A 27,594-nucleotide genomic window follows, 5' to 3' on the forward strand; every position below is an offset into this window, starting at 1 on the left:
AGTAGCTATGATTACAGGCATAAGCCACCAGCACCCAGCTCTCTGGATTCTTTTAAAGGTTTAAGGTGGCCAAGGCAGCAGAATAGGTGTGTGTGTGAGCACATGCACGTCATGTCCTGTACTTGGAACACAGCAGTGTGGTTACATGTCCAGGGAAATGCTCCAGATGTGCCCAGGAAGGCTGTGGCTTGGGGCTCTCAGCTTGGAGGACTGAGGCAGCCCAGGATAACCCATCTGTCCTCTTATGGACAAATGGAGCACAGCTCCTACCCAGGTCCACCCACCTTAGGGACACTTGGGTGGAGTTGTCACCTGTTTCTTCGGCTGAGAGGCAAGAGGAGGGGTGGTGTGGTGGAGCCCTAGCCTGGCATGCAGAAGTGGAAGGTACAGGACCCATTAGACATGGGGGCCCTAGAAGATGCACCCTCCCCAAGCCTGGCTCTAGTTCCTGCCCCGTGGTGACAGGTACTAAAGGGTGCTGAGGCTGTAGGGTCAGGTTAGTGTGCAGGGTAAAGCTAGGGCCCAGTGCTACCCTGGGCTGCCCTGAAAAGCACCATGGCTGCTCCTGTGTCTTCTGTCCAGAAGGAAGCCATGGGGTAGCCCAGGCCCCACCTCCCCAGCTAGCACCACACAGACAGGCCAATCCAGAGCCACACTTTATTCCAGTACGTGACACAGGGCAGCAAGACCCCTGGCCTCGGCCTCCTCCCAGCCCCCTGGACTATCACAGGTGCACCCCCCACCCTGTCCAGCCAGCCAGAGACCTGCCCTGCAGGGTCCCAAGAAAGGGAAGCCCGGCCCAGGAAGGAGGTCAGGTAAGAAATAAATACAGGTGGCTCTCACTACTGGCCTGCCAGCAGCAAGCAGGGGCCCAGGGAAGGGAATTAGAAGGGGAGGCTAGGCTGCAGGGTCACCCCTAACTGTGGTGACCTCTTGGGGGCTCTGGCCCAAAGGGTGTGAAAATGCAGGGCCAGGGCAGAGGTCACCGGGAACAGCTGAGCACCAAGCTGGGCACACAGATGCCCACAGCAGAGGGAGTGGCCACACCAGCCTCCCAGAACAGGGCAGCCGGGTCCCCATGCACAGGCCTCCCCTCGGGTGTCTTGGGAGCACTGGGCCAACGGGACCCAGCAGTTCATTGTTGTGGAACCTGCCCCAGCAGTCCTGGCTGGTTAGGCAGAGGATAACCGAGGCTGTTTTCCAGCCCCTGACCCATGACCAACATACAGTAGGTGCTCAATAAATACTGGGGGGGTGGAGGGGGGAGACATGCGGCAGGCCCCAGGTGAGACCTTGGCCCATAGCCACCGCTGTCCATGGCCCAGCACATGGTCCTGTCTGGAGACCTGAAGTCCCTTCAGGCTGGACTGGGCATGGAGAGTTAATGGAGCTGCCCCTGAGCTGTGGGAGCAGGCGGGGAGGGTGCGGGACAGCTGGGTGTGGTCAGCAGCAGCATGAGGGGAGTAGAGTCAGGCCAGACTGAGGACTGGGTCTGCCTGGGAAGGTTCCAGAGCATCACGTCCCAGTGGCTGAAGCCCGGCTACCTTTGGCCATGCCCAGGCTGCCTGGAGGAGCAAGGCTGGGGGCCGGGGCCAGGAGATGGGGGGCTGCTGTCCCCTGCGGTCAGGAGCGGCCTCACCAGCTACATCACCGTGAGTCCAGTACCCTCGGGCCTCAGCTGTCTTGTGCTACGGTTTATGCTTGAAGTGGGCTTCCACTAGAAACAGGAAGGAATGTTCCGCCTGGTCCCGCTGGCTGCGCAGCCACACCTCCCCCCAGGGTGTGGCCAGCACAGGGCATGGCCTGGATGTGTGTCCGGCCCCTCCCAAGCTCACCTGCATACTCCTGGGGCAGCATGGGCCGGTCCACCACTTTCTGGAAGGCCTCCACCCACTCCTTCTGGTCTGACTCAGTCTCACAGGTGAACAGGAACTTGCGATCAGGTGTGACGATGGTGATGCCATGTGGCCAGTGGTGGCCCTGCGTGGATGGCGGGAGCCCCTCCAGCACTGTGTATCCACTCTCCTTGCTGCCAATGAAGACCTCCCCACGGGCGAAGGCATCCTGCAGGACAGGCAGGCTGCAGCCAGGCAGGGGTGCCTTTTCCCTCCCCAGCCATCCAGCCCACCTCACCGCTGCAGGAAGAGGACCAGCCAGTCTGCTTAGAGGTGGCAGAGGCCAGAAGCTACTGAGCCATGGTCCCCACCGGTGGTGCCAGCCAGACCCTCTTACCAGCGGGTCTTTGAAGTACATGAGCCTCCGATCGTCCATGGTGAACCAGCGCTTCCGGAAGCCTTCTGTTTGCTATGGGCCGGGGGATGGGGGGGTGGCAGTGACCATCCAGGTGGCCCATGACCACTGCTCAGCCCCAAGAAGGCAGGGCCTCACCATCACTTGATCATGTTTTCCTCAACCCCACTGGGCCCTGCCCTGCCCACCAACCAGCTGCAAAAGGGGCCTTGGCAGAGGCTGTGCCTGAGCCCAGTTCCTTGGCCTGGCCCCAGGCAGAGCTCAGGATAGCACAGACAGGGGGGCGCCAGGCCCAGGTCACCAGAACGATATGAGGTCCAATGGCACTCTGGCCACACTGGGAAGGGGGCCAGCGCCCAACCTGAGTCCAGCTTGCCCTGGGCCATGACTGACAACTCCAACCTGGCCCTCCCTAGGCCCCAGGTGTCAAGAAGGCAGCTAAGCTGGGGGCAAGGGAGACGCCCATCCACATGCCTGCAGACCCACCTTGGGCCCCGTTTTCTCCATGTAGCCTTCCTTCAGGTAGTTCCGGGACAGTTTGGGCACCAGCTGAGCAGAACAGCAGAGTTAGGCCTGGCTCTGCCCTCAAGCCCCTCCACCCTCAGGCCTGTCCCCCTCCTGGCCTGGCTCCCCCATCAGGTGGGGCCCCAAACTCCCAGACGTAGTGGAGCCTCAGGCTCAGGCTGGCCAGCTACAGTCTCTTCTGGGTCCCTGTATGACTCTGGTCAGTCCCTACCCACTGCAGCAACCCCCTTCCGTGGCTGTCCCCTGCAGCCCACCCAGCCCTACTCACATCAGCATTGCTGGCCCCTGGAAAGGCCACCTGTAAGTAGTGGAAGCGGGCCGCCCGAAGTGCGTTGAACCAGTCCACGATCTCCTGGAAACCGAAGTTCAATGAGCCCCACCAGGGGTGGGGCAGCCTGGGTGGTCCCTGTCCCATCCCCCTCTTCGCCCCTGTGGCCCCCCCAGAGAGCCAGCTGCTGGACAGAAACCAGAGGTGGCCTTGTAGCCAGGGCAGGGTGATATCCAGGGCCTCTGGCTGGAGCTCTTTCACTCAAGCCTGGCACTCTACCACTTGAGTCCCAGCTCCATGTCTGATTTTATTTATTTATTTTGTCATGGGGCTTCAACTCTGGGCCTGGGCATTATCCCTGAGCTCTTTAGCTCAAGGCTACTACTGCCCTATCCCTGGAGCCACAGCCTCTCAGAGAAGGGGGTTGTGGCTCATACCTATAATACTAGCTACTCAGGAGGCTGAGATCTAAGGATCAAGGTTTAAAGCCAGTCCAGACACTAAAGACCATCAGACTTTTCTCTCCAATTAACCACCAGAAAACCGGAAGTGGTGCTGTGGCTCCAGGGGTAGGGCAGTAGCCTTGAGCTGAAGAGCTCAGGGACAGTGCCCAGGTCCAGAGTTCAAGCCCCATGATGGACCAAAAAAAAAAAAAAGTCTCATGGACTTTAGTGCCTGGGCTGGCTTTGAACTGCAATCCTCGGATCTCAGCTTCCTGAGTAGCTAGGATTACAGGCAAGAGCCACCATGCCCAGCTCCACTTCTGATTTATTGGCGGTTATTGTTCATAAGAGTCTCACAGACTTTCCTGCCAAGACTGACTTTGAACTCTGGTCCTCAGATTTCGGCCTTCTAAGTAGCCAAGATGCCAGGTGTGAGCCACTGTGCCCAGCTCAGCCTTTCTTATTCTAGGGGAACCCCATGTTCATATTTGTTGGTGGAGCTTGACATTCAGGCCTGGGGGGGGGAGTCCTGTTTTTACCAGCCCTCCTCCTCCCCCTCCCCCCATCAGGCCCTCACTGTCCCCTCCTCAGCCAGCACCCCCGACCAGGACACCCTGGGTCTTGGTGGGAATGCCCCTTCCTTGCCTGACCCTCTAGTCTTGTTCTGCTTCCCAAACACATTCCACTTGCCCAGGCCCTTTGCATGGTCCCCAAGGCTCTCGAGTGGTCTCTCTGACTCATCAAAGTTAGGAGAGGGGCCTCCCCTCCCACTCCCTGCCCCAAGTAAGCAAGGCCCCAACACAGCCTTGGAGAGTGGGGCGTGGGTACCAAAAAGCACTGTGTACCAAAGAGCGCTGTGCCACACTTCAGCAAGTCCCTTCTGTCCCCAGCTTGCAGCCACCCCTCCAGGAATGTGGGTAAGCCAGGACACATTGCTATGACCAGAGAGTTTTGGGGTTTGCAGGGAGGGTCAGTTCTGGAGTTTGAACTTGGGGGCTATGCTTGCTAGGCGCTAGCTGTTTGCAAGGTAAGACCTCCCTTTATGCCCAGGAGGGCCTGACCTTCAGTCTTCCAGTCGCTGGGGTTGACATTACGAGCCACCACACACAGCCTCTGTGCTTCCTCCCCCGCAGAGACCAAGGGTATGCATGGAACTCCCTTCTGCCTAGCTGGTCTCCACACTCTGCCTCCCAAGTGGCTACAACAGTCCTGAGCCACTGGTCCTGGCCTCCGAGGGATTCATTGAGGGCCCAGGAGGCGTGAAGGGAGCTGGGATGGGAAAGTGGCTAATGAGTGGACCCACAAGTGGGCAGGAGACCCCGTGGCAGGGGGAGGGCTGAGCTGCACAGCGAGAAGCATAGCTCCAGTGGCAGTGTCCGGCCTGCCCTCCCCAGGAGGGCAAGAGGAACCACACCCACAGCTCTGGGCAGGTGTATCTGTACTGGGCAGAGTGCTAGAGATGTGACAGGAGGAAAGCAAGTCTACCTAAGGCACCTTCCAGGGCACAGAGGTGAGTGGGGATGATCAGAGGATGGTGGGGGGGGGCAGGGGGGGCAGGAATGCTCAGCACACAGCAGTCCTGAATCCAGTCCCATTGTTCACACACACCACACGCACGTGCATTCTCACACACACACACACACACACACACACGACGTCATGCGTCTTGAAACAAAATTTCCTACTTGGAAAGCTCCAAGATGGAGCTCTGTGAGGTTAGAAATCCAGAGCAGAAACAGCAGAAATAGGCTCATCCCAGCTATTCAGGAGACTGAGATCTGAGGTTTGCAGTTCAAAGCCAGCCTGGGCAGGAAAGTTCCTGAGACTTATCTCCGATTAACCCCCAGTAAACTGGAAGAGAAGCTGCGGCTCAAGTGGTAAAGTATTAGACAAGCAAAAGCGCTTGGGAACAGGGTTGAACCCCAAGTTCAAGCCCCATAATGAAGCGGGCACCAAGGGCAGTGCTGTGCCCTCAAGCAGGGCCTATGAGGCCATGGACCTGCTCACGCCCCTGGGCCCACCACTGCCCCTGAGCCTCTGGGTGGAACCAACTTGGTGCGCGGGGCAGGCGCGGGTGCTGTCGACTGAGCCAGGCCAGACCTCCCTCCCCTCTCTTGCCAAGAGCGCGCGGTGACCCCCCAGCACGCACCTTCCCATCCTCGTGGTAAATGAATATGTTCCGGGTGCTGTTGTCCTTCAGGTAGGTGACCTGCAGGCCATGGGGGTGGCCGATCTTGGCCGGCTGGAAGGTCGCGTTCAAGTGCTCAATCTTCATGATGGCCTTAGGCTCCTTGGCCTGTGAAGCAAGGCCGGGTGGGAGTGGCGTGGGGGGGACTCCTAGGGGCTACTGTGCACTCTAGAGGCTGGTGGCACACACACTTGCTGCGCTGTGTGGGCTCCAACAAGTGACTCAACCTCTCTGAGCTTCCACTTCCTAGGAGTTAGCCCCATCAGGAAACTTTTCTTCAGAAAACCAGGACTGGAGCTACGGCTCAAGTGGTAGAGAGCCAGTCTTCAGCAAAAATGCTCAGGAATAGCACCCAGGCCCTGACTTCAAGTCCCAGCACCAGCATCAAATAATAATAATAATAATAATAAGGAGCTGAGTGCAGCGGCTCATGCCTATATTCCTAGCTACTCAAGAGGCTGAGACCTGAGGATCACAGTTCAAAGCCAGCCTGGGCGCTAACGTCTGAGAGAGTCATGTCCAATTAATCACTAGAAATCTGGACGTGGGGCTGTGGCTCAAGGGGTAGGGCAGTAGCCTTGAGCTGAAGAGCTCAGGGACAGCACCCAGGCCCAGAGTTCAAGCCCCACGACCCACAAAAAAAAAAAGAACAATACAGCGGAAAGAGTGACCAGGCTAAAGGGCTGGTCGGTGCCAGCACTTCCCAGGGGTTCCAGCCCGGGGGGAAACAATGCTGCCCCCAAGTTGCATGGTCCCAAGGAGGCTTCTGGAACCCCAAGCCTGTGTCTCATAACAGGCCAGAGGAGGCCTTGGTGCTGAGCCAAACTCTCCCTCAGTGTCCACCTACCCCACCCGGCCACACGCCTGGCGTCCTCATTGACCACGCTTCCGGGAACCAGGGCTGGCAGGAGCTGACCCTCCTCCCCCCACCCCCCTCACCCCTGCCCCGCTTACATCATTCTTGTTGAAATACTTCAGGGCCCCCTCTCGCTCCGTCAGCACAAACTTCCGGCTCAAAAACTGCCCGTTGTCTCGGCCACGCTTCCAGAGAAATCCCTCACGGTACCCTGGGGAGAGAGGGCGCAGGTCTGCCTGAGCCCAGGCTGGTTTTGACCCTTGGATCGCAGCATCCTGAGTAGTTAGGGTTACAGATGTGTGCTCTGGTGCCTGGCTTTGGACTTTATAGAATCACACAGTGGGTCCTCACTAGCCAGGCTGCTGCCCCTGTGCTGGGAGCTCTGTACAGTGGCATGCTGGTCCCTCACGACCTACCAGCGGTCACCCACATCCAGGTCCCCTTTGGTGGACAGAGCTGTGGCTTGTGGACATGGTTATCTGTCTCATGGTTGAGTTTCCTCCTTTGGGGAGCAGAGGCCTGCGGCCCGTGGGGTGTCAGGAGGGATTTGGAAACACAGCTGGCAGGGCAGCACCAGGCGGGACCTGTGGTCTAGCTAGCTCAGATTTCACCTGCTGCTGCCCATCCCTGACTACCAAGCTCCCCATCACCACCAGATGCACAGCAGTCCCAGGAGGCAAGAGACAAGAAACGGTTTTCTCCTTTCTCTGAGTTACATGGGCATTAAAAAACAAAAAGGGGCCTGCCACCGTGGGGGCCCATCCATCAGCCTGTCTCAGGGCCAGCCAGGCCAGGCTGTGCCCCTTTCATGAGGCCTATGGAGTGGATGAGGTGCCATGTTTCCAACATGGCAGGACTGGGGCTACACAGCCCAAGCAATTTCACTGGGGATGTTTGTTGACTAAGCATATAGCCTGGCAAAGCTGGCAAGTCTTCTTGGTTCCTGCTTTCAAGATCATGGCCCAGGTTTTCCAGGCTGGGTACTTGGACAGATAAGTGTGGACATCTAGACATGCCAGGGGCAGAGCAGCAGGCCAGGGAGTGATCACATTCCAGTGGCAGCCTGGCAATGACCATCCTTCCAATCACAGTGCCCGTGAATGCATTACAGACATTCATTTATGCCCCAGACCAAAATATCCCAAAACACAGCTGGGTGGCAGTGGCTCAGGCCTGTAACTCTAGCTACTCAGGAGGCTGAGATTGGAGGATTGCGGTTCAAAGCCAGCCTAAGCAGGAAAACCTATAAGATTCATCTCCAATTAACCACCAGAAAACCAAAAGTGATACTTTGGTTCAAAATGGTAGAGTATTAGCCTTGAGCAAAAGAGCTCATGGACAGTTCTCAGGCCCTGAGTTCAAGCTCCAATGCCAACCAAAAAAAAAAAAAAAAAAAGCCCAGCCAAGAGATGATGGCTCATGCCTGTAATCCTAACTACTCAGGAGGCCGAGATCTGAGGATCCCAGTTCAAAGCCAGCCTGGGCACAGAAGTCCCTGAGACTCTTATCTCCAGTTAACTACAGAAAAACAGGAAGTGGCACTGTTTCTCAAGGGTTAGCACCCAGACCCAGAGTTCAAGCCCCACAGCTGACAGAAAAAAAAAAGATTAATATACATCCTACAGAAAAACAGCCCACAGATGAAATGAAAGAGGAGCAGGGCTGCGGGGAGGAAGAGCTGGACCAGCAGGTACCCAGGCAGAAAAGCACCTCACACTCTGCAGTTCCAGCAACATCCAGCATGGGGCAGCAGAGGTTCATGAGCCAGGCTGCTTGGGCGTGGTTGCCTCCCCGACGCTCCCTGTGGGTGTCTGGGCTCTGCCCAGGTTACTAGGTACTCCGGGCCAGATGCAAGGCCCCGGGCAGAGGGTGCAGGGCACAGGGCAAATGCCAGTCCCCTGTCTGGCTTCTCAGGCACCAGGCCTTCTCCAAGCCTAATTTCAGCCACATGACAGCCACCCAAACGATATTTGGTGACCCAGGAAGGAGGTCACCTGTCATAACCTGAGGCTCAACCAGCAGCACAGCCTACAGAGCCTCCATCTTCCCCACCCCATCCCCCCAGTGTTGGACTTTGCACTCATTGAACACTTCTGGTATGCAAGGCCTGGGGTATCCTCTTCCTGAGGTTGAAAAACAATCCTTAGGAAAATGGGTGTCCTTTGGTCCCCAGTCCAGCCTAGAACCAACTGCAGAGCTACATAGAGAGGGGCCGGCCGCTGCATGGGCACAATACAAGCTGGTGGGTATTGATATTGCAGTTTGCTTCTGGTGATACTGGGGGTCTGGGGATTACACTCAAGAGTCTAGAGCTCATGCTTAGTGTTTTTTTTTGTTGGTGGTGGTTTTTGGGTTTTTTTGGTGTTTTATCTGGTTTGGTTGGTTTGGGCTTTAGGCATGGTGAGTGCTCTACCACTTGAACCACAAGCTCCACTTTTGCTGGCAAACTGAAGATAAGAGGCTTATGGACATTCCTACCCCAGCTGGCTCTGAACCTTGATCCTCAGATCTCAGCCACCTGAGGAGCTGGCAGAGGCCACTGGTGGTGTTTTTACTGCTGGTTTCTTATCAAGTTACACTCACACTTACTGTGACCAGAAAGGAGGGGTGATCTGGAAGGGACCCCCATTTGCATGAGTGGTGCACAGTCTACAATCTGACCTGCCTCATCTGGGGACAGGCAACAAATCATGACACCCTTTGCCAAGGAGATCACTCGGCCCCTGCAGACAGCTCAGGACCCAGCACAAGGCTGCAAGGCCCCCAGACATGCTGACAGAGAGAAGCTGGGTCCCCAGTGCACACAGCAGAATCTTCAAGTGATATCATGTTTCTACATTTGTCATAGCTCTATACTCAAAATAGGACATGCAAAGTTTATGTAAATGTTGCAGCATGTATGCAAATTGTGCTTTAAAAACAAAAAAATCAGGGCAGGTGACTCTGCGGCCTCGTCTGAGGTTGATAGGAAGCCAGGGTCCCACAGTGATAGGCCAGAGAGGAGAGAGGCAAACTTCAGACGGGAAGACCCTCCTTAGAGGAGACCTCATCTCTTTAGTCCTCTTTCCTGCCCACTCCCAGGCCACTGTGGAAACAGCTTCCACCTCTCCTCTCACACAGCCTGAAAGTAAGGCCCTACCTTAGGAGGCAGCCTGCCAGCCCCACCCTTCCCCAACAAGCCCCACCCTTCCCAGGCCACACCCACTGAGTACCACTCATCCCCCAAAGCCACACCCACCCTCCACAAGCCCCACAGTCTCCTAGAGATTGGCACCTATCATTTGATTCTCTCCAGTTGGTGCCTGTGCTAGACCCCATGTTGACTCCACCCCCTAAGACAGGAAAACTAAGGAGGGGACAGGGCTCTGCCACTCAAGGAGTCCAGCCCTCCCTCCCTAACTGCCATGTGGCAGCCAGGACAAAGGTCAGGAGAGGCAGTAGCCTCTGGACATCCCTGCCTGGCACAACCAGGCACCCCAGGAGGGCCTTGTCCTGGAAGGAGAGGCAGAGACAGGGGCCCACTCCAGAGGGACCCTGGTGTTGAGCCATGGGTCCCTGGACAACAGGGACCATTGTCTGGACCCCCATGAAAGGCAGCTATTGAGCACTGACTGGGCAGGCTGGTGCCTGGGGGCGGAGCCTGGGCCGCTCTCACAAGGTCACCCCAACAGCAAGGTCACAGGGGACAAGTACAAGGATGCACCCACGGTACCCTGTATCTTCAAGTCTGAGGGAGGGGCCCAGGTACCACCTGCCTACCTGTGACACGGCAGAGATGAGGCATACGGGGTCCCGAGTCACCACATGATATAGCCCTGCCCCAGGGCATCGAGATGTTAACGGGGTGCTGGGTGCCCCGGGAGATGTATGTGGCACCAGGATGGGAGGTTGCAAGCTTCTAGATTCCTAGGCCCGTCCCCCTCAGGAAGCCTGGGCGGGGGGACCCTGGAGTGGAGGCCAGGCCCTGGGTGTGGGGTCCTATTCCCAGCAGCTCCTTGCAGCAGGCAGAGCAGCAATGTGGTGGGAGCTCTGAATCAGGGTTCCCAGCACCTGATCCTGAGCCAAGGGCTCCCCACCCCCACCCCCAGCCATGCTGGTTCTCCAGAAACTGAGCCTACTCCAACCCCAGTGTGGGGGATGGCAGCCCCAAGTCCTGTGCCTATTTCCCCCACAGGGTCCCCTGTGGGGGACCGGATGCTCCAGGAGGGTCTCCCCACCCTGCCCTACCTTACGCCTGCATCAGTTACCTCCTGCCATGTCCACAGCCTATGTGGGGACGAGGGTCTGACTACCCAGCCGTGAGGCCATGCAGCGTGGCTCTCCGTGTGCCACCATGGTGTCCACCTTGACAGGAAGTGTGGCCCCAGTGTCTCCGGCACGGCCCTCCTCTCTCTACCTTCCTCAGGGGCTTTGGTTTTGGCGGTTCTGGGGCTGGCACGCAGGGCCACACACATGCCAGGCCAGGGCCCTGCCATTGAGCTACCCCCAGCTGGCCACCTCCCCTCCTGAGCCTCGGGGATTACAGCTCACAGCCCGGAGCTTTGCCGCACTGCGGTTACAGCCCCACCCAACCTGTCCCCAAGTGTCCCTGGTGGGCCAGCAGGGCTACCTGGAGTCCCGCTCCCATGTCTGCACTAGGCCACAGGCTTGACTCCGAGCAGGTGTCGTCAGCCATTGATTCAGAGCTAAGCACTCAGCCTGGGGTGGCAGGGCTCTCTCCTCTAGTCCCAGGGCCCGGCAGCCCAGGGTGGGGACCTGCAGTTCCGCCTCAGTTGGGGGTACTGCAGGGCTGGGGCCACACCTCCTTTCCGCAGGCAGGCGCAGGCACAGGCAGTGGGGTCTTTCCCAAACCACCGATTTCCCCTTTCTCCCGCCCAGGACTTCTGCATTTCTGTGCTTGCAGGGACAGGAGGGGTGGAGCGCCTGAGAAAGTGGTGAGGAAGGTGGCGGGAAGTTCCAGGAACCCCCAGGGCACTCATCCCTCTGTCTGTCCTCAAGGGGCTGGGGGTGCCCTGGGTTCCACCTAGCGCTGGCATAGGATGTGCTGTGCCTTAGCCAACCCAGGCCCTCCAGGACTGGCAGCAGGGACAGCCCCCGCTCTGGGGGTACCCAATGGGCTCCCTAACACACACACCCGGCCCCACTTAGCCTTGGGGTGCTGTATAGGAGGGGGGCTGCAGGAGGCAGGAGACCCGGGACCCCACTGCTAAGGAGATGGTGATGTAGGGCACCCTGGCTGATCAGGGACCATACTGCCTCCCTGGTGGCTGGGTGGCCCTGCACTGAGCTGGGGTCCTGACCCAGGTGGTGTCCCAGGTGAACCCAGGACCTCACATGCTGAGAGCACACAATCCATCCCTAACTCCTTACGCCACCCCGCTCCCCAATACCAGAGTTCAAACTCAGAGCCTCATGCTTGTTCATTCAACTTGGCTTGATCGGCTGGCTCTGCCATGTAAGCCAGCCAGTCTCCCTTTTATGGCTAGCAGGAAGATAAGAGTCTCCCAGACTTTTCTGACCAGGATGGCCTGCAATCGTAAGGCTCTAGATCTCGCCCCTGAGATGGGGTGAATTTCTGGGACCCCAGGCAGATCCACAAAGCTTCAGCACCCATGGGCACTTGATGGCACCTGACTGGCCCAGAGGAGGTGGGGCACGGCCTGGCCGCCCTCTCCCCGACATGGGTACAGGACCCCGGCCCTGGAACGTTTCTGCAGCTAGGGGTTAGCTTCACCTTGGGGTCTCCAGGGACCCCAAATACCCCCAAGAAACTTAGAACACAGATGAGGCCATGGCCGAGAGCTTGGAGCAGTGGGCAGAGGCCCAGGCTGGGTTGGGCTGGGTGTGCAGTGGGTGGGCAGCTCACCTGCAGAGTATGGCTCCTGCTTCTCAGGCTGGATGAACTCCTGTCGTTCATACTTGGCGCGGATCCACTGCTCCCGGAGGAGTCTGGGAAAAGGGGAGACTCAGGAGGGCGTCCCCCACACAGCCCCCGTCCCCGGAGCACAGACACTTGTCACTGAGCACGGGGGGCTGCCCAGCTCCCAGCTGGCATGTAGGCACATGACCCTCTGCTCCTTGTCCTCTACCCCATCAAGGTACCCCACTATGCCCCCTTCACCCCCTCACTCAGGCCCAGCCCCGAAGCAGCCAGGTGAATGAGTGGGCACCAAGCCCATTGACCTAGAAGTTTTTGTACTCAAGGCTAGAGCTACAGCTCCACTTCTGGCTTTTGAGTGGTTGACTGGAGAGCTTCACGATCTTTCTTCGGAACTGCAATGCTCAGATCGCAGCCTCCTGAATAGCTAGGATTACAGGAATGAGCCACTGGCTCGGGCTGAGTGGATTTTCCAGATGGGAGACCTGGACTGGCTCCTCATGCCTCAGCTTCCCCTCCAGGGCCTCCAGGGAGCTGCGTGGTACAGCCCTTCACAGAAGAGGACAGCGCTGACTGGGGCCCACCCCAGGGTCATACAGTCCCAGCTGCCCTGTGCCATCTGCTCCATGCAGACCCTGGACATAGCAGAGCCACGCCCGACATATCTGTCCTGCCCTGGACACTGGCCCCACAGGCTATGGTGGGGGACCCAAGGGGTGACATTTACTTGCCAGGCAGCTAGCAGCCCCCTCGGCTCCTTGCCTTGCACTTGCCTCTGCAGGGTCTTAGTGTCGCCTCACAAGCATTCCCCAGTACTGCGCACACTCACACACACACACCCCTGTCATTGGATTGCCTGGGGGTGTCAGTGCCAGGGGACCCGGCTCCTCCCTCCAAGGTGGCCGCTCAGGTGGGGAAGCAGCCATAGTTCTTATGCAAAATGGCCCAATCACAGCGCAGGGCTGGCCAGGGACCAAGTGTGCCTCAAAATAGCTGTGCTGGGCCCTGACTCATAGTGAGAGTGGTGAGTGTGGGTGCCGGGGGCCTCTGAAGAATCGAGCAGCGCAGGCGCAGCCTCTGGTCTCATCCAGGCTCTAACGAGGGCCCGAAACCCCCACCTGGAGCTGGGAGCCTGGCACCAGGCACCAGTGAGGGAGGCAGGTTCACACGAGCAGTAGAAACCATGACACCTGCCTACCCCACCCGCCCCCAGGCTACACACCCTCTCCTCCTGCTGCTCCTCTTCCTCTTCTCCTCTTCTCCCCTTCTCCTTCTCCTCTCCTCTCCCCCTCCTACTCTTCTTTCCCCTTCCCCTCCTCCCCGTCTCTTTCTCTCTCTCCTCTTCCTCCTCTTCTCTCTTCTTCCTCCCCCTCCTCCCTCCCCCCTTTCTTCTTTCTTCTCCCCTTCCCTCTCCCTACCTCTTCCCTCTTTCTCCTCCCTTCCCTGTCACCCTCCCCACAGCATCCACATACTTTGACCCCACGCCCCTAGCTCTGGTGGGGCACAGGCCTTGCCGGTCACGTGGGCCAGTAACCTAGCCCCTGGCTCCAGAGAGTCTCAGAACCTGGGCCACATGTGGCAGGAGCTCCTCGGTGGGGTCCAGAGGAGTTTGGGTTCACAAAAGGAGTCACTGCTAAGTAAATAAGAGGCTGGGTAGAGCCCAGGGACATGGGAACTGAGGCAGGGCTGGGGTCCAGCCCTGAGTGTGGGGGTCCTGGGGGAAGACTGGGCTTCATCCCATGTCCAGCCTCCCGAGTTAGAAGGAGCTCACTAAGCCCATGGGCTGGGAAGAGAGAGAAGCTGAGGCTTGGAGGGCAGCTGAGTGGTCAGTGCTCCCTCAGGAACCTTCCCTCCCAGCCCAGCAGCTTCTCCTGGCCACTGGAGGCCTCTGGGAGGACCCAGGGCCATTAAAGACCCCCCCAAAGATGGGTGCTGCCCCCACACAGCCATGCCACTGGAGTGCTGCGTGCCCTCTGGCCATCCAGCTGCCCACCCTACAGGGAACCAGAGGGACAACACAGCAGAGGCAACATGGGCCTTCCTGAAGGCTCCAGGGACCAACACCAGCACACGGGCCTTGCCCCCAAGCTCCTGAGGCTCCCATCCACTGCCCTGTCCCCCCCAGTACCCCTGACAGCCCCTCCACTCACGGGCAGTCGGACAGCGTGGGCCGGTAGTAGAAGGGCGGCACTTTGGACTCGAACGTAGCTTTGGCAGCTTCATTCCCATGGGAGGCCATGAACTGCAGAGAAGGGGGGACAGGGTGAGAATGCCGGGAGCCCCAGTCTAGGGTCAGGGCTGGAGCTAGCTGACCCAGCCCTCCCCCGCCATATCCCAGCACACTAGCCCCAAGTGATTGGGGAAGGGACAGAAACACACTAAAGAAAGTCCTGATCCAAACATGGTGGCACTGCTTGTAATCCCAGCATTTGAAGCCAACCTGGGCAACTTAGGAAGTAAGGCAGGAAGGAGTGAAGGAGGGAGGGGAAGACTAAAGCAGAAAGGAAGGAGTGAGATAGACAAGAGAGAGAGGGGGGTAGGAAGGAGGAAAGGAAAGGGAGCAAGGGAGGGAGGGAGAGAGGGAAGGAAGAAGGAAAAAGAGCCTGCAAGGTTGGCTGCTAGGCATACAGATCTACCCAACACTTGCCCTTTTATGTTGGTGGTGGTGGTTGTGGGTCTTGAACTCAGGGCACGGGCTCTGTCCCTGAAGATGTCTTTGTTCAAGGCTAGTATTCTACCACTTTGGGCCACCGCATCACTTCCAGTCTTCTGGTGGTTAACTGGAGATGAGAGTCTCAAAGACAGCGGGGTGTGGTGGTGGCTCATGCCAGGAGGCTGAGATCTGAGGATTGCAGTTAAAAGCCAGCCCAGTTACTACACAACCACAAAGCAGAGAGACTCTTATCTCCAATGAATCTCTAGCAAATGAGAAGTGAGGCTATGGCTCAAGGGTAGGGTGGTAGCCTTGAGCTGAAGAGCTCAGGGACAGTGCCCAAGTCCAGGGTTCAAGTCCCATGACTGACAAAAGAAAAAAAAAAAAACCATTTCTGTGTTGGTCTAAGTATTCTACAAGTGCTGAAACCACAAAAGAAAGGCTTGATTGGCTTGACTAGTCAAACGTAAAAGAAAAAAAGATTTCATAGTAAAACCCATCATGAATGAGCAAAGCCAAAAGTCGGCTTAGAAAAACCCTTTTCCAGGAACTTCTCAGAGAGTGAATTTCCCCAACATGACAAGAAATCAGATAAAGACAACCCAGAACTCTCAACAGAAAAACAACAAAGGGTCTGGAAGAAGTAGGTATTCTGAGTCTAATATCTGTCACACACAGACCAGAGAGCAGGAAATTCCAAATTCAGATCAAGAAAACCCCCTATTATCAGATCTGCAAAGGTGAAGGGCAGAGTGGGGGGGGGTATGCAGTTATACCAGCCGCTGCCAAGCTGCAGAGCCTATGACCCTCCGCATCCATCTCCAGGAATGCAGGCTGCCCCAAGCTCTCACATGCACAAATAGAACCCAATGAGGGTGGTTCACTGGCCCAGCAGTAAATGATCAGAAACCAAGCCCCCATCTGGTAGTGCATACTTGTAATCTCAGGAGAAGGGACAGGAAGATCACGGTTTAAGGCAAGCCCTGAGCCAAAGCTGAAGATCTAGCTGCAGAGTAGCATGTGTGAGGACATGAGTTCAAATCCCAGAACCATCAAAAAACACAAAATGGCAGTGACCCAAGCATCCACCCAGAGGGGACTGGGCAAAGACATTGTGATCCGTTTTCTCAAGAGGCAGTGGCATGACACAGGCGGGGGAAGGCAGTCCTTGGGGTAGATTAAAGCTTTTCAGACAAAGGACAGTACAACCCCCCCACCTGGGAATGGGATACACAGGAGGCCAAGGTCAAGGGAAGGAAGAAGCCAGACCCCAGTGACTCACACTTGAAATCCTAACTGCTGAGGAGGCTAAGATCTGAGGATCCTGGTTCAAAGCCAGTCTGGGTAGGAAAGCCTATGGGACTTTTATCTCTAACCACCAAAAGGCCAAAAGTAGAGCTGTGGCTCAAGTAGTAGACTTGAATAAAAAGCTTAGACCCAGGGCCTAGTTCAAACCCCAGCACATACAAGAACACAAAAGGACACAGGACAAGCAGGGTATGAAGACCCTGTGATCCCAGAACTTGGAGGCCTGGGAGGAAGACCCAGAATTGAAGGCCAGCCTGAGCTACATAGGGAAGCCTAGTCACAAAAAAATAAGAATTTAGAAAGACGTGGGGCATCGGGCCGGGAATTTGGCCTAGTGGTAGAGTGCCTGCCTAGCATGCACAAAGACCTGGGTTCGATTCCTCGGTACCACGTATATAGAAAAAAGCCGGAAGTAGTGCTGAGGCTCCAGTGGTAGAGCTCTAGCCTTGAGAAATCCCAAGGACAGTGCTCAGGCCCTGAGCTCAAGCCCAGGACTGACAAAAGGGGAGGACGTGGAGAAGGGGAGGACACGGGGGAGGGGGAAGGGGAGGGCACAGACGAGGAGGAGGAGAGGGAGGGCACACCCTGTGGCACGGCCAGGTTACCTTGCATACTCCCTCGGGCTGTGGCCATGGCCCCATTTCCCCTACGGGCACTTACATCCACAACAAACACATGCCTTGTGTCACAGTTGTGCCACCCCACAGAGCCACTGGCCACCTGCTCTAACTGGAACCATGGGCACCTACTGCCTCCCTACAAGCCTGCCACAGGGCTCACAGCCCCTCTGCCACAGAGCCCCTCATCCTGCCAGCCCTAGCCATGTCCTCTGTCCACCCCACATGGGGTCCGTTCCTTGCGAGCACCACCTGACATGAACTATGCCCTCTGCTTTCTCCCAGCCTCCACCTGGCCTTTCCAGGGAATGGCCACTCGTCTGTCTTGCTGGGGGTCTCTGGTGCAGTGGGTGCTCATATGACTGTGCCAGATGGACAGATGAGTGAGTGCATAGGTGGGTGGGTGGGTGGGTGGAAGAATGAGCGCACACATGGGTAAATATATGGGTGATGAATGAATGGAAGAATGGATACTGGGCAGATGGATGATGGGAAGATGGATGGATGGGTGGATGATGGACGGTGGGTAGACAGATGGGTAGATGAATGGATGATGGATGGGATGGTGGATAGATGGATAATGGGTAGAGGGATAGATGAATGGATGGATGAGTGGACAGACAGGTGGGTGGGTGGGTGGGAACATGGATGGATCAGTGGCTTATCTTTCGTGATCCCCCATGGCTCTCCTCAAGAGTCTGTAATTAAGCCACCAGCCCCAAGCTGGCCCAAGCCTCTGAGAGCCGCAAGAATCCATCAGGCCACAGCCCTGCGCTGCAGGGACTGCACAGTATCCATAACACAGACGGACTTTGTATAATGGGAGAACAACACACACACGCACACACGCGCATGCGCGCACGCCCTGGCCCCCTGTGCCCTCTGTTGTCCCCGGCTGTACCTCCACTTGGGCATCATCCCAGGCATCGAGGCGCACGGACTTCACCTTGCTGACCTGGGGGATGTTGCGGTGAATCCCGGAGCAGCTCAGGCAGATGAAGACCCCCAGCGTGTAGGAAGCCCATTGAGGATCTGCAAAGGGAAGGCTGGACATTAGGGGGACCCACCTTGAGACCCCAGACGTAGACCCAGCATCAGGTCAGAGGAGAGGTGCAAGGATGGTCCCCAGGGCTCTCCTGGCTGTGTGGGCCCTCAGCCAGGGTCCCTGCACCGCCCCCCTCCCCCCAAGGAGTCCCTGCTGCCAGCCATCCTGACGCAGACACTGTGCAAGCTCCAGACAGCGGCTGACACCAGGAGACAACCCTTGAGGGTATCTGGATCACGTCACCAGTGTCCCAGAAACCCCCAGCAGGGCTGACATGTGGCTTTCAGGGGTTGCTGCCCCAGACATCGTGAGGGATCTGTCCCAGGACAAATGGGCCAAATTTGGAAGAGAAATGTCTGAGAGGATCCTGAGCCTGTGGCACCTCCTGGCTAGATGGTGTGTGTCCCAGGGTCTAGACACAGTGGTGAGAGGGGCAGAACGCCAATGGGTCAAATCTCAGCCAGCACCAATATTGTCAGGGACAATGACAACTTTGCCACCTGCCCTTGTATGTGGATGTGCTTAGGAATTATAAACCTTGATGTGTACTTTATTGCACTGCTGGCTCACACCTGTAATCCCAGCTGCTCAAGAGGTTAAGATCTGAGGATTGCAATTCAAAGTCAGTCTGCCACTATGAGGCCCTGAGTTCAATTCCCAGTACCACCAAAAAAAAAAAAAAAAAAACCAAAACAGGCAGACAATCTGAACAGATACTCAGAGAAATTCCATGGGTGACAGCAGAGTGGATAGGATGCTGTGACATTGTTTTTTTCCTGCCAGTTCCAGGGGATGAACTCAGGGCCTGGGCACTGTCCTTGGACACTTTTTGCTCAAGGCTAGTGCTTTGCCACTTGAGCCACAGTGCCACTCCCAGCTTTTTCTGTGTATGTGGTTCTGGGGAATCAAACCCAGGGCTTCGTGCATGCTAGGCAAGCACTCTACCAACAGGCCATGCTCTCAGTCCAACTGTGACATTTTTGTTTTGGTCAGTTGTGGGGCTTGAACTCTGGGCCTGGGCACTGTCCCTGAGCTCTTCAGCTGAAGGCCAGCACTCTACCAATTGAGCCACAGTACCACTTCTTGTGACATTGTTTTTGTTAGTCATGGGGCTCGAACTCATGGCCTGGGTGCTGTCTCCTAGCTCTTTTGTTCAAGGATAGTACTCTATCACTTCACTTCGAGCCACAGCACCACTTCTAATTTTCTGGTGGGTAATTGGAGATAACAGTTGCATGGACTTTTTAGTGCCCGGGCTGGCTTTCACCCGTGACCCTCAGATCTCATCCTCCTGAGTTGCTCGGATGACAGGCGTGAGCCACCTCCCAGCCTGATGCTGTCTTTTCGTGGGTGGAGCCCCATACTCCTTGGCGGAAGGCTCAGGGCCCTAAGATGACCATGAGCTGTGTGTGGTCATTTCCTCCAAGACGGCTCGGGGCATGTACATGCAGCTGCCTGAGTTATTCTCTCAGGGAAAAATGGAATGCAGATGGCAGGTCCTCTCAGACCCAGGTGTTGAACCCTGAGGAAAAGCCCAGGGTCAGGCTCTGGGGGAGGAACCCACCAGATGGGTCTGTCCAATCCAACAAGTGTGATGCTGCTGTCTCACCCTCAGCCAGGCCTGCAGGCCCCTCCCCACCCCCGTGTGTCACTACAGAATGAGGTGAAGAAGCCCAAAAAGCCAGGAGCCAGGGGCTCACACTTGTAAACCCTGCTACTCAAGAGGCTGAGACCTGAGGATCAAGTTTTGAAGCCAGCCTGGGCAAGAAAGCCCATGAGATTTGTATGTGCAATTAACTAGCAAAAAAAAAAAAAAAAGCTAGAAATGGAGGTATGGCTCAAATGATACCAGCTTCGAGTAAAGTAAGTTGAAAGACTGCGCCCAGGCCTTCTAGGTGTATGGTGCCAGCAGCAGAGCTGTGCCTCCCGGAGCCCGCCCTGCCCCCAGCCGCCTTCCAGAGCTACACACACAAGTGCTGGGAGGTGTTGGCCCTAGTTAGACAGGGCAGATGAGGGAGGGAGAGACGGGGGGGGAGGTGGCCCCAAGCCAGGCCCTGCCACCTGGCCAGCCAGCAAGACCTGTGCTTATGTGAGGGCCCTGGGGCTTCAGGGTCTCCTTCATGGCTCGCCTTGCCCTGGAAGGCCTGAGGAGGGAGGCCAAGGCCCAGGGATGTTCACAGGGCTTTTAGACTTAGGGAGGCAACAGCCTCCAGGCTACAGCCTGGGATTCCTGGCTCCAGCACCACACATGGGTGTGCCAGCCTGGGGTCCAGGAGCCCCAGCTCTTCCAGCCCTTGGAGGTGCCAGGCTCCTCCTTCCTTGGGCTCCCTGGCACCCTTGCATCAAGTAGGAAGAGGCAAAAAGAACTGGAGGGAGGTCATCTAGCCAAAGTGGAGCCCCAATGCCTCCCGGATCCAGCGTTCCAGTTGTTTCCAGCGTGGGGTCACAACTGGCGCCCAAACAGGCTTTACCCCAGTCTTGCGAACAGTTGTTTTCTTTTGTTGGTCACAGGACGTGAACTCAGGGCCTGGGTCCTGTCCTTGTGTTTTTATGCTCAAGGCTAGTGCTCTACTACTTTGGGCGACAGTGCCACTTCCAGTTTTCTGGTAGTTAATTGGACATCGGAGTCTCACGGACCTCCATGCCTGAGCTGGCTTCCAACCATGATCCCCAGATCTCAGCTTTCTGAGTAGCTAGGATTACAGGTGTGAACCACCAGTGCCTAGCTTTCTTTTCCTTTTTCTTTTTGCACCAAAGAAGAGGCAGATGTGGCTGGAACCTAACAGCAGGAAGCGCAGAGGGCAGGAAGCCGGGCAGCGTCCCACGAGGACAGGACACAAGGGCTAGGGAGAGCTGGAGTCCAGGGGGGGCTAGCAGTGGTAGCACAAAAGAACCTTGGTTAGGCCAAGGGCAGACCCCACTTTTCCCCAAACCTCAGACCTGGGACCCCGCTTTGACCTTGAGAAGAAACCTCATCGTCTGTAGGATTGGCTAGGTCCACGGACCCCGGCCAGCTCCTGCCCCAGACCCACAGTAGGTCCACAGAAAGCTGTGCACACACCGTACCTCACCCCACCAGCTGCTTCACAACCATGGGGATAGCAAGTGCCAGTGGCTCCCGCCTGGGACTGTTAGTTGATCAGGAAATTGAGAGCCACAAGACTCCATCTTAGCCAAGAAGCCAGGCATGGCAGCACCCGCCTGCAATGCTGGCGGCAGAAGTAGGAGAATCTCAGTCCAAGGCCAGTTCAAGCAATAGACATGAGATTTTATCTGAAAAATAACTAAAGCAAAAAAAGGGACTGGCAGGAGAGTGCCTGCTTTAACTAAAGCCTTGAGTTCAAACATCATTAAAACACACACACACACACCCCACAAAGTTAAAATCATGGTTTTAAGCGGGTCTCTCCCTGTTCCTTGTACACTGTCACTGGAAATCCTACACCTGGCAAACACCCAGGCTGCCAGGGGGGGAAAGACAGGGTCCAGAGGCACCACTGGCCAGGCCTACTACCAGGACCCCAAAACTCTAAGTGTCCAGTCCAGTCCCACCCCAGCCACCCTTCCCACAGGGCAAGCAGACCTGCCTGTGCAGAACCTGCCTGTACCCTTTTGGGCCACTTGGCCATGCAGGACCTCAGGATTCCCTGCCCAACAGTTTGGGGTCAGCCTCCAGGACCCACAGCATCCAAGAGAAGGTGTGAAACCTAGCTAAGCAGTGGCCAGGGACAGAGGCAGGCATGGTGGAGGGCATGGAAGGATGCTGTCCAGTACCCTCCCAAGCCCCAGCTTCTCCTATGTCTCCCTGTCTGCCCTCCCTCTGCCAGGCTCTGCCCTGTCCTACTCCCGGCCCTGGCTAGCTCCAAGGTGACTCAGCCCCTGGCTGCTTCCGGGAGTAGTTCTGAGGCACCTGAGCAGCTAAGGTACTCTGGGTCAGAGCCAGGCCAGCAGGTGTGTCTCCCCTGGGGGAGGGCTCGCTGGCCCCTGATTGGCTCTGTGGCTCAGGCAGTGTCCTGGGCCCCATACCAGTCACCTCTACTCTTCCCAAGGTTGGTGCACAGCTGAGATCCTGGCGTGATGGCAGGTCTGCCATTCCAGCCAACAGCAGGTGGTAGCTTTGGTGAAGGGTGGGGTCCCCCAGGGAAAAGACGAGTTCCCTTGGGGGTGAGGTTCCAGAGCCCACAGCCCTGAACTCCAGATCACCTGCCCCACCCTCCAGTCTGCCATGCTGACTCTGCCCCTGACACACCCCACTGGTCATTCTGCTTCTGCCTGTCCCCAGGTGTACTAGGAGACAAAGATAGGGGCCGTATGGATTGGAGACATGGGGTGACCCCCAGGCCAAGGCAGATCCTCACATGTAATCAGAGCTCAGTGGTTACTGGGGTTCTAGATGCCCCCCAGCCCCTCACCTAAGGAGATGGCTGGCTAGGAAACCCAGCTCAGGGGACGCTGGTGCTGTCCCCTCACCGGGCACAGGGGTGCCTTTCCTGTCCCCTTTCTTCCCATCAAACACTCCCCATACTTCCCATCCCCTGACTTTGTGTTGGTACTGGGGCTTGAACTCAGAGCCTCCATGCTGTCCCTGAGCTTTTTTGCTCAAGGCTAGTGTTCTACCCTTTGAGGTACAGCCCCACTTCCAGGTTTCTGGTACTTGGAGATAAGAGTCTCACACAGACTTTCCTTCCTGGCCTGGCTTTGAACCTCAAACCTCAGATCTCAGCTTCTGACACAGAGAGCTAGAATTACAGCCCTGAGCCATTTAGCTCCTGGCTTTAAGAAAAATGGAAATATTAAAATGTCTGCCTGTAGGCTCAGGTCTCCTCACTGCCTCTCAGGAGAAGAGCTGGTCCCTCGTGTCTCCCAACGCCTTTGCCCCGTCCCCAGTGGAACCTCAGGACCACAGGGCTCCTTGCCTATCTCTGTCTTCCAGGTGACCCACTGGCTGATGACAGCACTGTGTACTGCTGCCTCCACCAGACCACACCATGGCCTCTCTGCCACCCCACCTCCCTGCCCCCAAGCCTGCCACATGCCCAGTGACCCCAAGTTTCATGGTGCTTCCCACCTGACCCAGAGCAAAGCCCCAGAGTGGCCACTGAAGTTGTGTGTCTTCCTGGCAAAGCTCTGAGCCATGAGCAACACCCAGGATGCACGTCCAGGGGCTGCCACCAGCTGTGGTGGTCCCAGTCTAGGAGATCAGGCCCTCCACCACCACCATCAATCCAGACTGCATTGCAAGGCACGAAGCTTCTACCCTGGTATTCCAGAATCTTTTGCAATCATCTCGCCTTCCTCCTGTGTCTCCACCTGTCCAAGCCAGATGGGGCTCTGGACCTTCTGTCCATAGCACTGTCATTCCTCCCAACTCCCTTTGCAGGCCATTCCCGGTGTCCTCGTTCCCAACCACACCCCACGGCCACAGCGTCCTACTGCCTACTGAAGCACCGTCTTCTGCCTTCATTCTGTGGAGCCCTAGCCTGCCAGTCTAGGTATAGAAGGGAAGAAGACTTTGCACTATGATCCCTTGTCCCTCCCACCCCCAGCACAAGTCCCCACCAGGTGTACCTGGCAGGCACCTGGACCTCCACTGGGTTTAGTAAATGGTGGAGCATGTGGAGCTCAGGAGGGAGGGAGGAGCCTGGTGGGGGTGGGACTATGACGGGGTGAGGCCTGGGATGGGGCGGTGCATGAGGAGGGCATGGTTGGACCCCATTGAGAGATGCCATTGACCACCACAGCCAATCCCCGAAGCCCAGAGCCCCTTCTGGGTCACAGAGGCTATGAGGCAGAGGGGTGCTGTGTAAGGGGGGGGGAGGAAGCTGGTTGGTCAGTGTCCCATACAGAGGCAAACAGTAGCCCCCCCAGCCCTGAGCATGGGCTGGCTGGCCAGAACTGGCTGCCAAGCCTGGCTGAGGTGGGGGCTCTGGCCTGAGCCCTAACCCAGGGATTGGCTGATCACTGCTGAGCTGGTAGCTCATACCTGCAATCCTACTTAAGAGACTGAGATCTGAGGATCAGGGTTTGAAGCCAGTCCAGGTGGCAAAGTCCAAGAGATCCTTATCTCCAGTTAACCAGCAAAAATAAAAATTAAAAAAAAATAAAGCATGCCAGGCACCAGTGGCTCACACCTAGCTACTCAGAGGGCTGAGACCTGAGGATCTGGATTTGAAGGCAGTCCAGGCAGAAAACTCACCTGAAACTCTTACCTCCACTCAAAAACACAGAAATAGTACTGTGGCTCAAGTGGTAGAGCACTAGTCCTGCACACAGAAACACAAGGATAGGGCCCAGGCCCTGAGTTTAGAGTCTATGACTAACCCAAACCAAACAAATGCCCCAAAAGCCTAAAGCATATGCCAGGCTCTGAGCTTGATCCCCAGTAGAGAGGCACTCACACCCTCACAAAAAAGAAAATCGGGTGGAATGCTACCTGAGGAAGAATCTTCCAGGCCCATCTCTGGGGGAGTAGCCCCCAGCTCCCATCCACACACCCACACACAGCTCCTCTCCCAAAGGATGCCGAATTCCTAGAACTTTCCCCCAGGGATTCCAACTAATGACCAGCGATTTCTGAGTCATCACTTCTTGCCCCAAACTCAGGAGATGAACCTGGGGCTTGTACTGGGTCCGCTCTTCTGGTCCAATTGTTCTTCCCCAGCCCCTGTGTCTCAGGACACCAGGAATTCAGATCTGGCTGGGGCCCCAGGCCCAGGGGAAGCAGAATAAGCAGTCCCTGACCCAATGCATCTCCACATAAGGTCCCAAACATCTGCTGCTGAGCGCAGCGGCTCCTGCTGGAATCTCAGCCTCTTGAGGGATGCAGATTGGGAATATCTGTTTGATGTCAGCCTAGACAAAAAGCTAAGTGAAGCCTTCTCTCAACCAGTTAAAGCAGGGCATGGTATGATACACCTGTAATTCCGGCTACATGGGAGGTTGTGGGGAGGAGGGTAGCCCTAGGCAAAAAAATGTGAGGCCCTACCTGAAAAATAACTCAAAAAGAGCTGCGAGATAGCACAAAGTGGTAGTGTGCCTGACTCGCAATCATGAGGCCTTGAGTTCAAAGGCCAGCACTGCCAAAAAGGAGGAGGAGGAGGGAGGAGGAGGAGAGGGAGAAGGAGAGGGAGAAGGAGAGGGAGAGAAGAGGAGGAGGAAGAGGAGGAGGAGGAGGAGGAGAGGGAGAGAAGAGGAGGAGGAGTTGTTGCCGCAGCAGTAGCTGCAGCGGCAAAGACTTCCTCTCTGAGCCACACCTCAGAGCCGGAAGGCCAGACCCCTGAGAGTGACAGAGTTGTGGTCACTCACCTCCCATCCAGCCTCCCAGTATCCCAGGCCTGAGCTGCTCTAATTCAGTGTACAGATCTGGGGAGGCCCCAGCCCTGCCAGGACAGAGATCTCCCCCTTCCCAGCTTAGCCTGGGATGGAGATTATCTCTAGCAGCTGCTCTATGGACCCCGAGTTCAAGATTGGGGAGCCCACCCTGAAGGGCAGATGAAAGGTGGGCTAGGAAGGAGTTTGCACCAGTGGGTGCTGTGGCGACCTCCAGCCTACCTCCCTGACCACACAGCCAGGTGGGGTCCGCCCAGGCCACCTCAGCACCCAGGCCTGGTGGCCAAGGTGAGCTGGGCTTGTCCTGCTTTCCACAACATTGGCGTGGCAGGTGGGCTCCCCTCTGGCTGCCTCGCTCCCCCGGTGTGGTCGGGAAGTAGTTATCCACATGACAAGGAGCACACAGACCCAGTGGGACAGGAGACCCCCACTGCACTCAGAGCAGTCCTGGCTCCAGCCAATAGGCAGCGCCTGTGTGGGCATGCCACCAGGTCACAAGGTGGACAGCAGGGCTGTGCCTGTAGCCTGGGGCTTGGCAGAGACACGAGCTTGACCCAGGCAATGAGTGCACACATCGGGTCTGCCCCACGTGGGGTCACCATGTCCCCTAAGACAGCCCAAGTTGTGGAGGCCTCTTCTTGCTGGCCCTACCGGGCTGCCGGTCCCATAAGGTACATGCTGATGTCACAGGCAGTTCTGAAAACTGGTGGCCTGGCTTTGTGCCATCAAGACAGCCAGGGCTGGCTGGGTGTTGGGTGGGTGGCAGGGGTAAGGGAGGGACAACTCCCGCTGGCTCTTTCCCCTGGGAGCCCCACAGTGTGGAGGGCTGGAGATGGAGTCTGTGTGCAGATAAGCTGCTCCTGGACAGAGTGACCAGGGAGGCTGGGAACAGGGAAAGGCCAGCTGGCCTCCCCCGGGTGCCTCCCCACGGACAGGCCTGAGCTCGGAGGCTCCTGGACCAGAGCAGGTGGGTCTCTAGGCATGGAAGGGACAATGGGACCCCCAAGTAGGAGCAGTGCAAACGTGGGTACTGGGGCCATGCAGTGGCTCCAGGAGGCCAGGGACTCCCCCCCCCCCCCCCCCCCCCGCCCCCACACACACACATACAAACACACGGATCACTGCCTCCCTGAGGGACGGGTTTCTCCAGGCCACACTGTGGGTCCTGGGGCTGGGCTGTGGTGCTGTCAGAGGAATCAGAGAGGCTAGGGGCCCCCCCCTCCCGTCCTATTTTCAGACTGTCTGCTGTAGGTCTCCAGCCAGCAAGTGTGGGAGCCAATTTCCGCCCCCGGGGGGAGCTGTGCCACCCCATGGAGAGTTTTTTTTTTTAAATCTAAGGGGCTCAGATGAGTGTCCCCCCAGATTTCTGGAGTGCCTGGGTGGCAGCTGACTGCTGGGAATTGGTGGGGGAGGGCTCCCCTCTGCGAGTGGGAAGCAAGCACGGGGCTGGGGCTGGTGGGGAGCTCTGAGTCCTGCCCTTGCCGGCCAGTGGACACCGTTGGGGGGACCCACAGGCGCCTGGAAATCCCCCAGGCCGCGCCAGTCTGGGAGATGCCCGCCCGCCGGGAGCCGACGCTGGGCTCCACCTGTCCCCCATCCCGGAGGCCGGGCCACCTGCCCCGGGCAGCTGGGTGGAGGGCTGGAGACCCGAGCTCGCCGCTGGCCGCGGGGACGCCATGACGTCACCTCCAGGTAGCCGGGGCCCAGGTGGACCCCGCGCCCAGGTGGACCCCGCGCCGCGGCCCCGGCCGGCGCCCCCCCCTCCCCACCCCGGTTTCCTCTTTCTCTGCGGAACCCGAGGTTTCGCAAGGAGAAGGCGGCGGGCGGGACGCGGGTGACAGCGAGCCGCGCGTCTCGACGGGGGAGGGGAGGGGAAGGAGAAGGGAGGGCTCCCACCCCCCGCCCGCGCCCCCGCCGCCGACCCCCGGCCCCGCCCGGCCCCACCGGCCCCGCGCGCACCTACCCGGGGCGCCGCAGTCGGCGCAGCGCGCGTTCCCCGGCCGCCGCAGCAGCTCCAGCGCCGCGCGGCGCCGCTCCTTGGCCATGGCTCCCCGCAGCCCGCGACGCCGGGCCCGGGCGGCGACGTGCTCCGCTCCGCTAGGGCCCCGCGCCGGCCGCGCGCCGCCGCCGCCGCCGCCCCTGCGCCATCCCCGAGCGGCTCAGCCCGCGCGCCGGTTCCGCATTCCTGCCGCCCGCGGCCGCCGCCGTCCGAATCGCCGCCGCGCCGAGCTGTG

General features: G+C 57.7%; 1 protein-coding gene across 1 annotated transcript; it reads right to left on the reverse strand.

Annotated features, from left to right (window-relative positions):
* Positions 1–643: 643 nt before the first annotated feature.
* Adap1 (ArfGAP with dual PH domains 1) lies at positions 644–27,574 on the reverse strand. Its single transcript, XM_090324051.1, has 11 exons — positions 27,324–27,574; positions 17,888–18,018; positions 14,559–14,650; positions 12,397–12,479; positions 6,629–6,741; positions 5,636–5,782; positions 3,044–3,127; positions 2,737–2,799; positions 2,233–2,304; positions 1,836–2,064; positions 644–1,717 (listed from the first exon to the last, which is right to left on the reverse strand). The coding sequence occupies exons 1-11, from the start codon at positions 27,403–27,405 to the stop codon at positions 1,689–1,691; spliced, it is 1,125 nt and encodes a 374-aa protein (XP_090180177.1). The 5' UTR covers positions 27,406–27,574; the 3' UTR covers positions 644–1,688.
* Positions 27,575–27,594: the final 20 nt, after the last annotated feature.

The sequence above is a fragment of the Megascapheus bottae genome, chromosome 34 (assembly GCF_031878675.1).
Source record: "Megascapheus bottae isolate mThoBot1 chromosome 34, mThoBot2.hap1, whole genome shotgun sequence".
In the NCBI taxonomy this organism is placed as follows: Eukaryota; Metazoa; Chordata; class Mammalia; order Rodentia; family Geomyidae; genus Megascapheus; species Megascapheus bottae.

What these genes read in the sequence shown, in the direction of transcription:
- Adap1 (XM_090324051.1), bottom strand. Translation starts at nt 27,405, where the DNA reads ATGGCCAAGGAGCGGCGCCGCGCGGCGCTGGAGCTGCTGCGGCGGCCG. An exon ending in CCCACGCTGTCCGACTGCCC is followed by an intron (nt 12,480 to 14,558) that starts GTGAGTGGAGGG and finishes CCCTTTTCCCAG; the next exon opens with ACTCCTCCGGGAGCAGTGGA. An exon ending in TGGAGAAAACGGGGCCCAAG is followed by an intron (nt 2,305 to 2,736) that starts GTGGGTCTGCAG and finishes CCCGGCCCATAG; the next exon opens with CAAACAGAAGGCTTCCGGAA.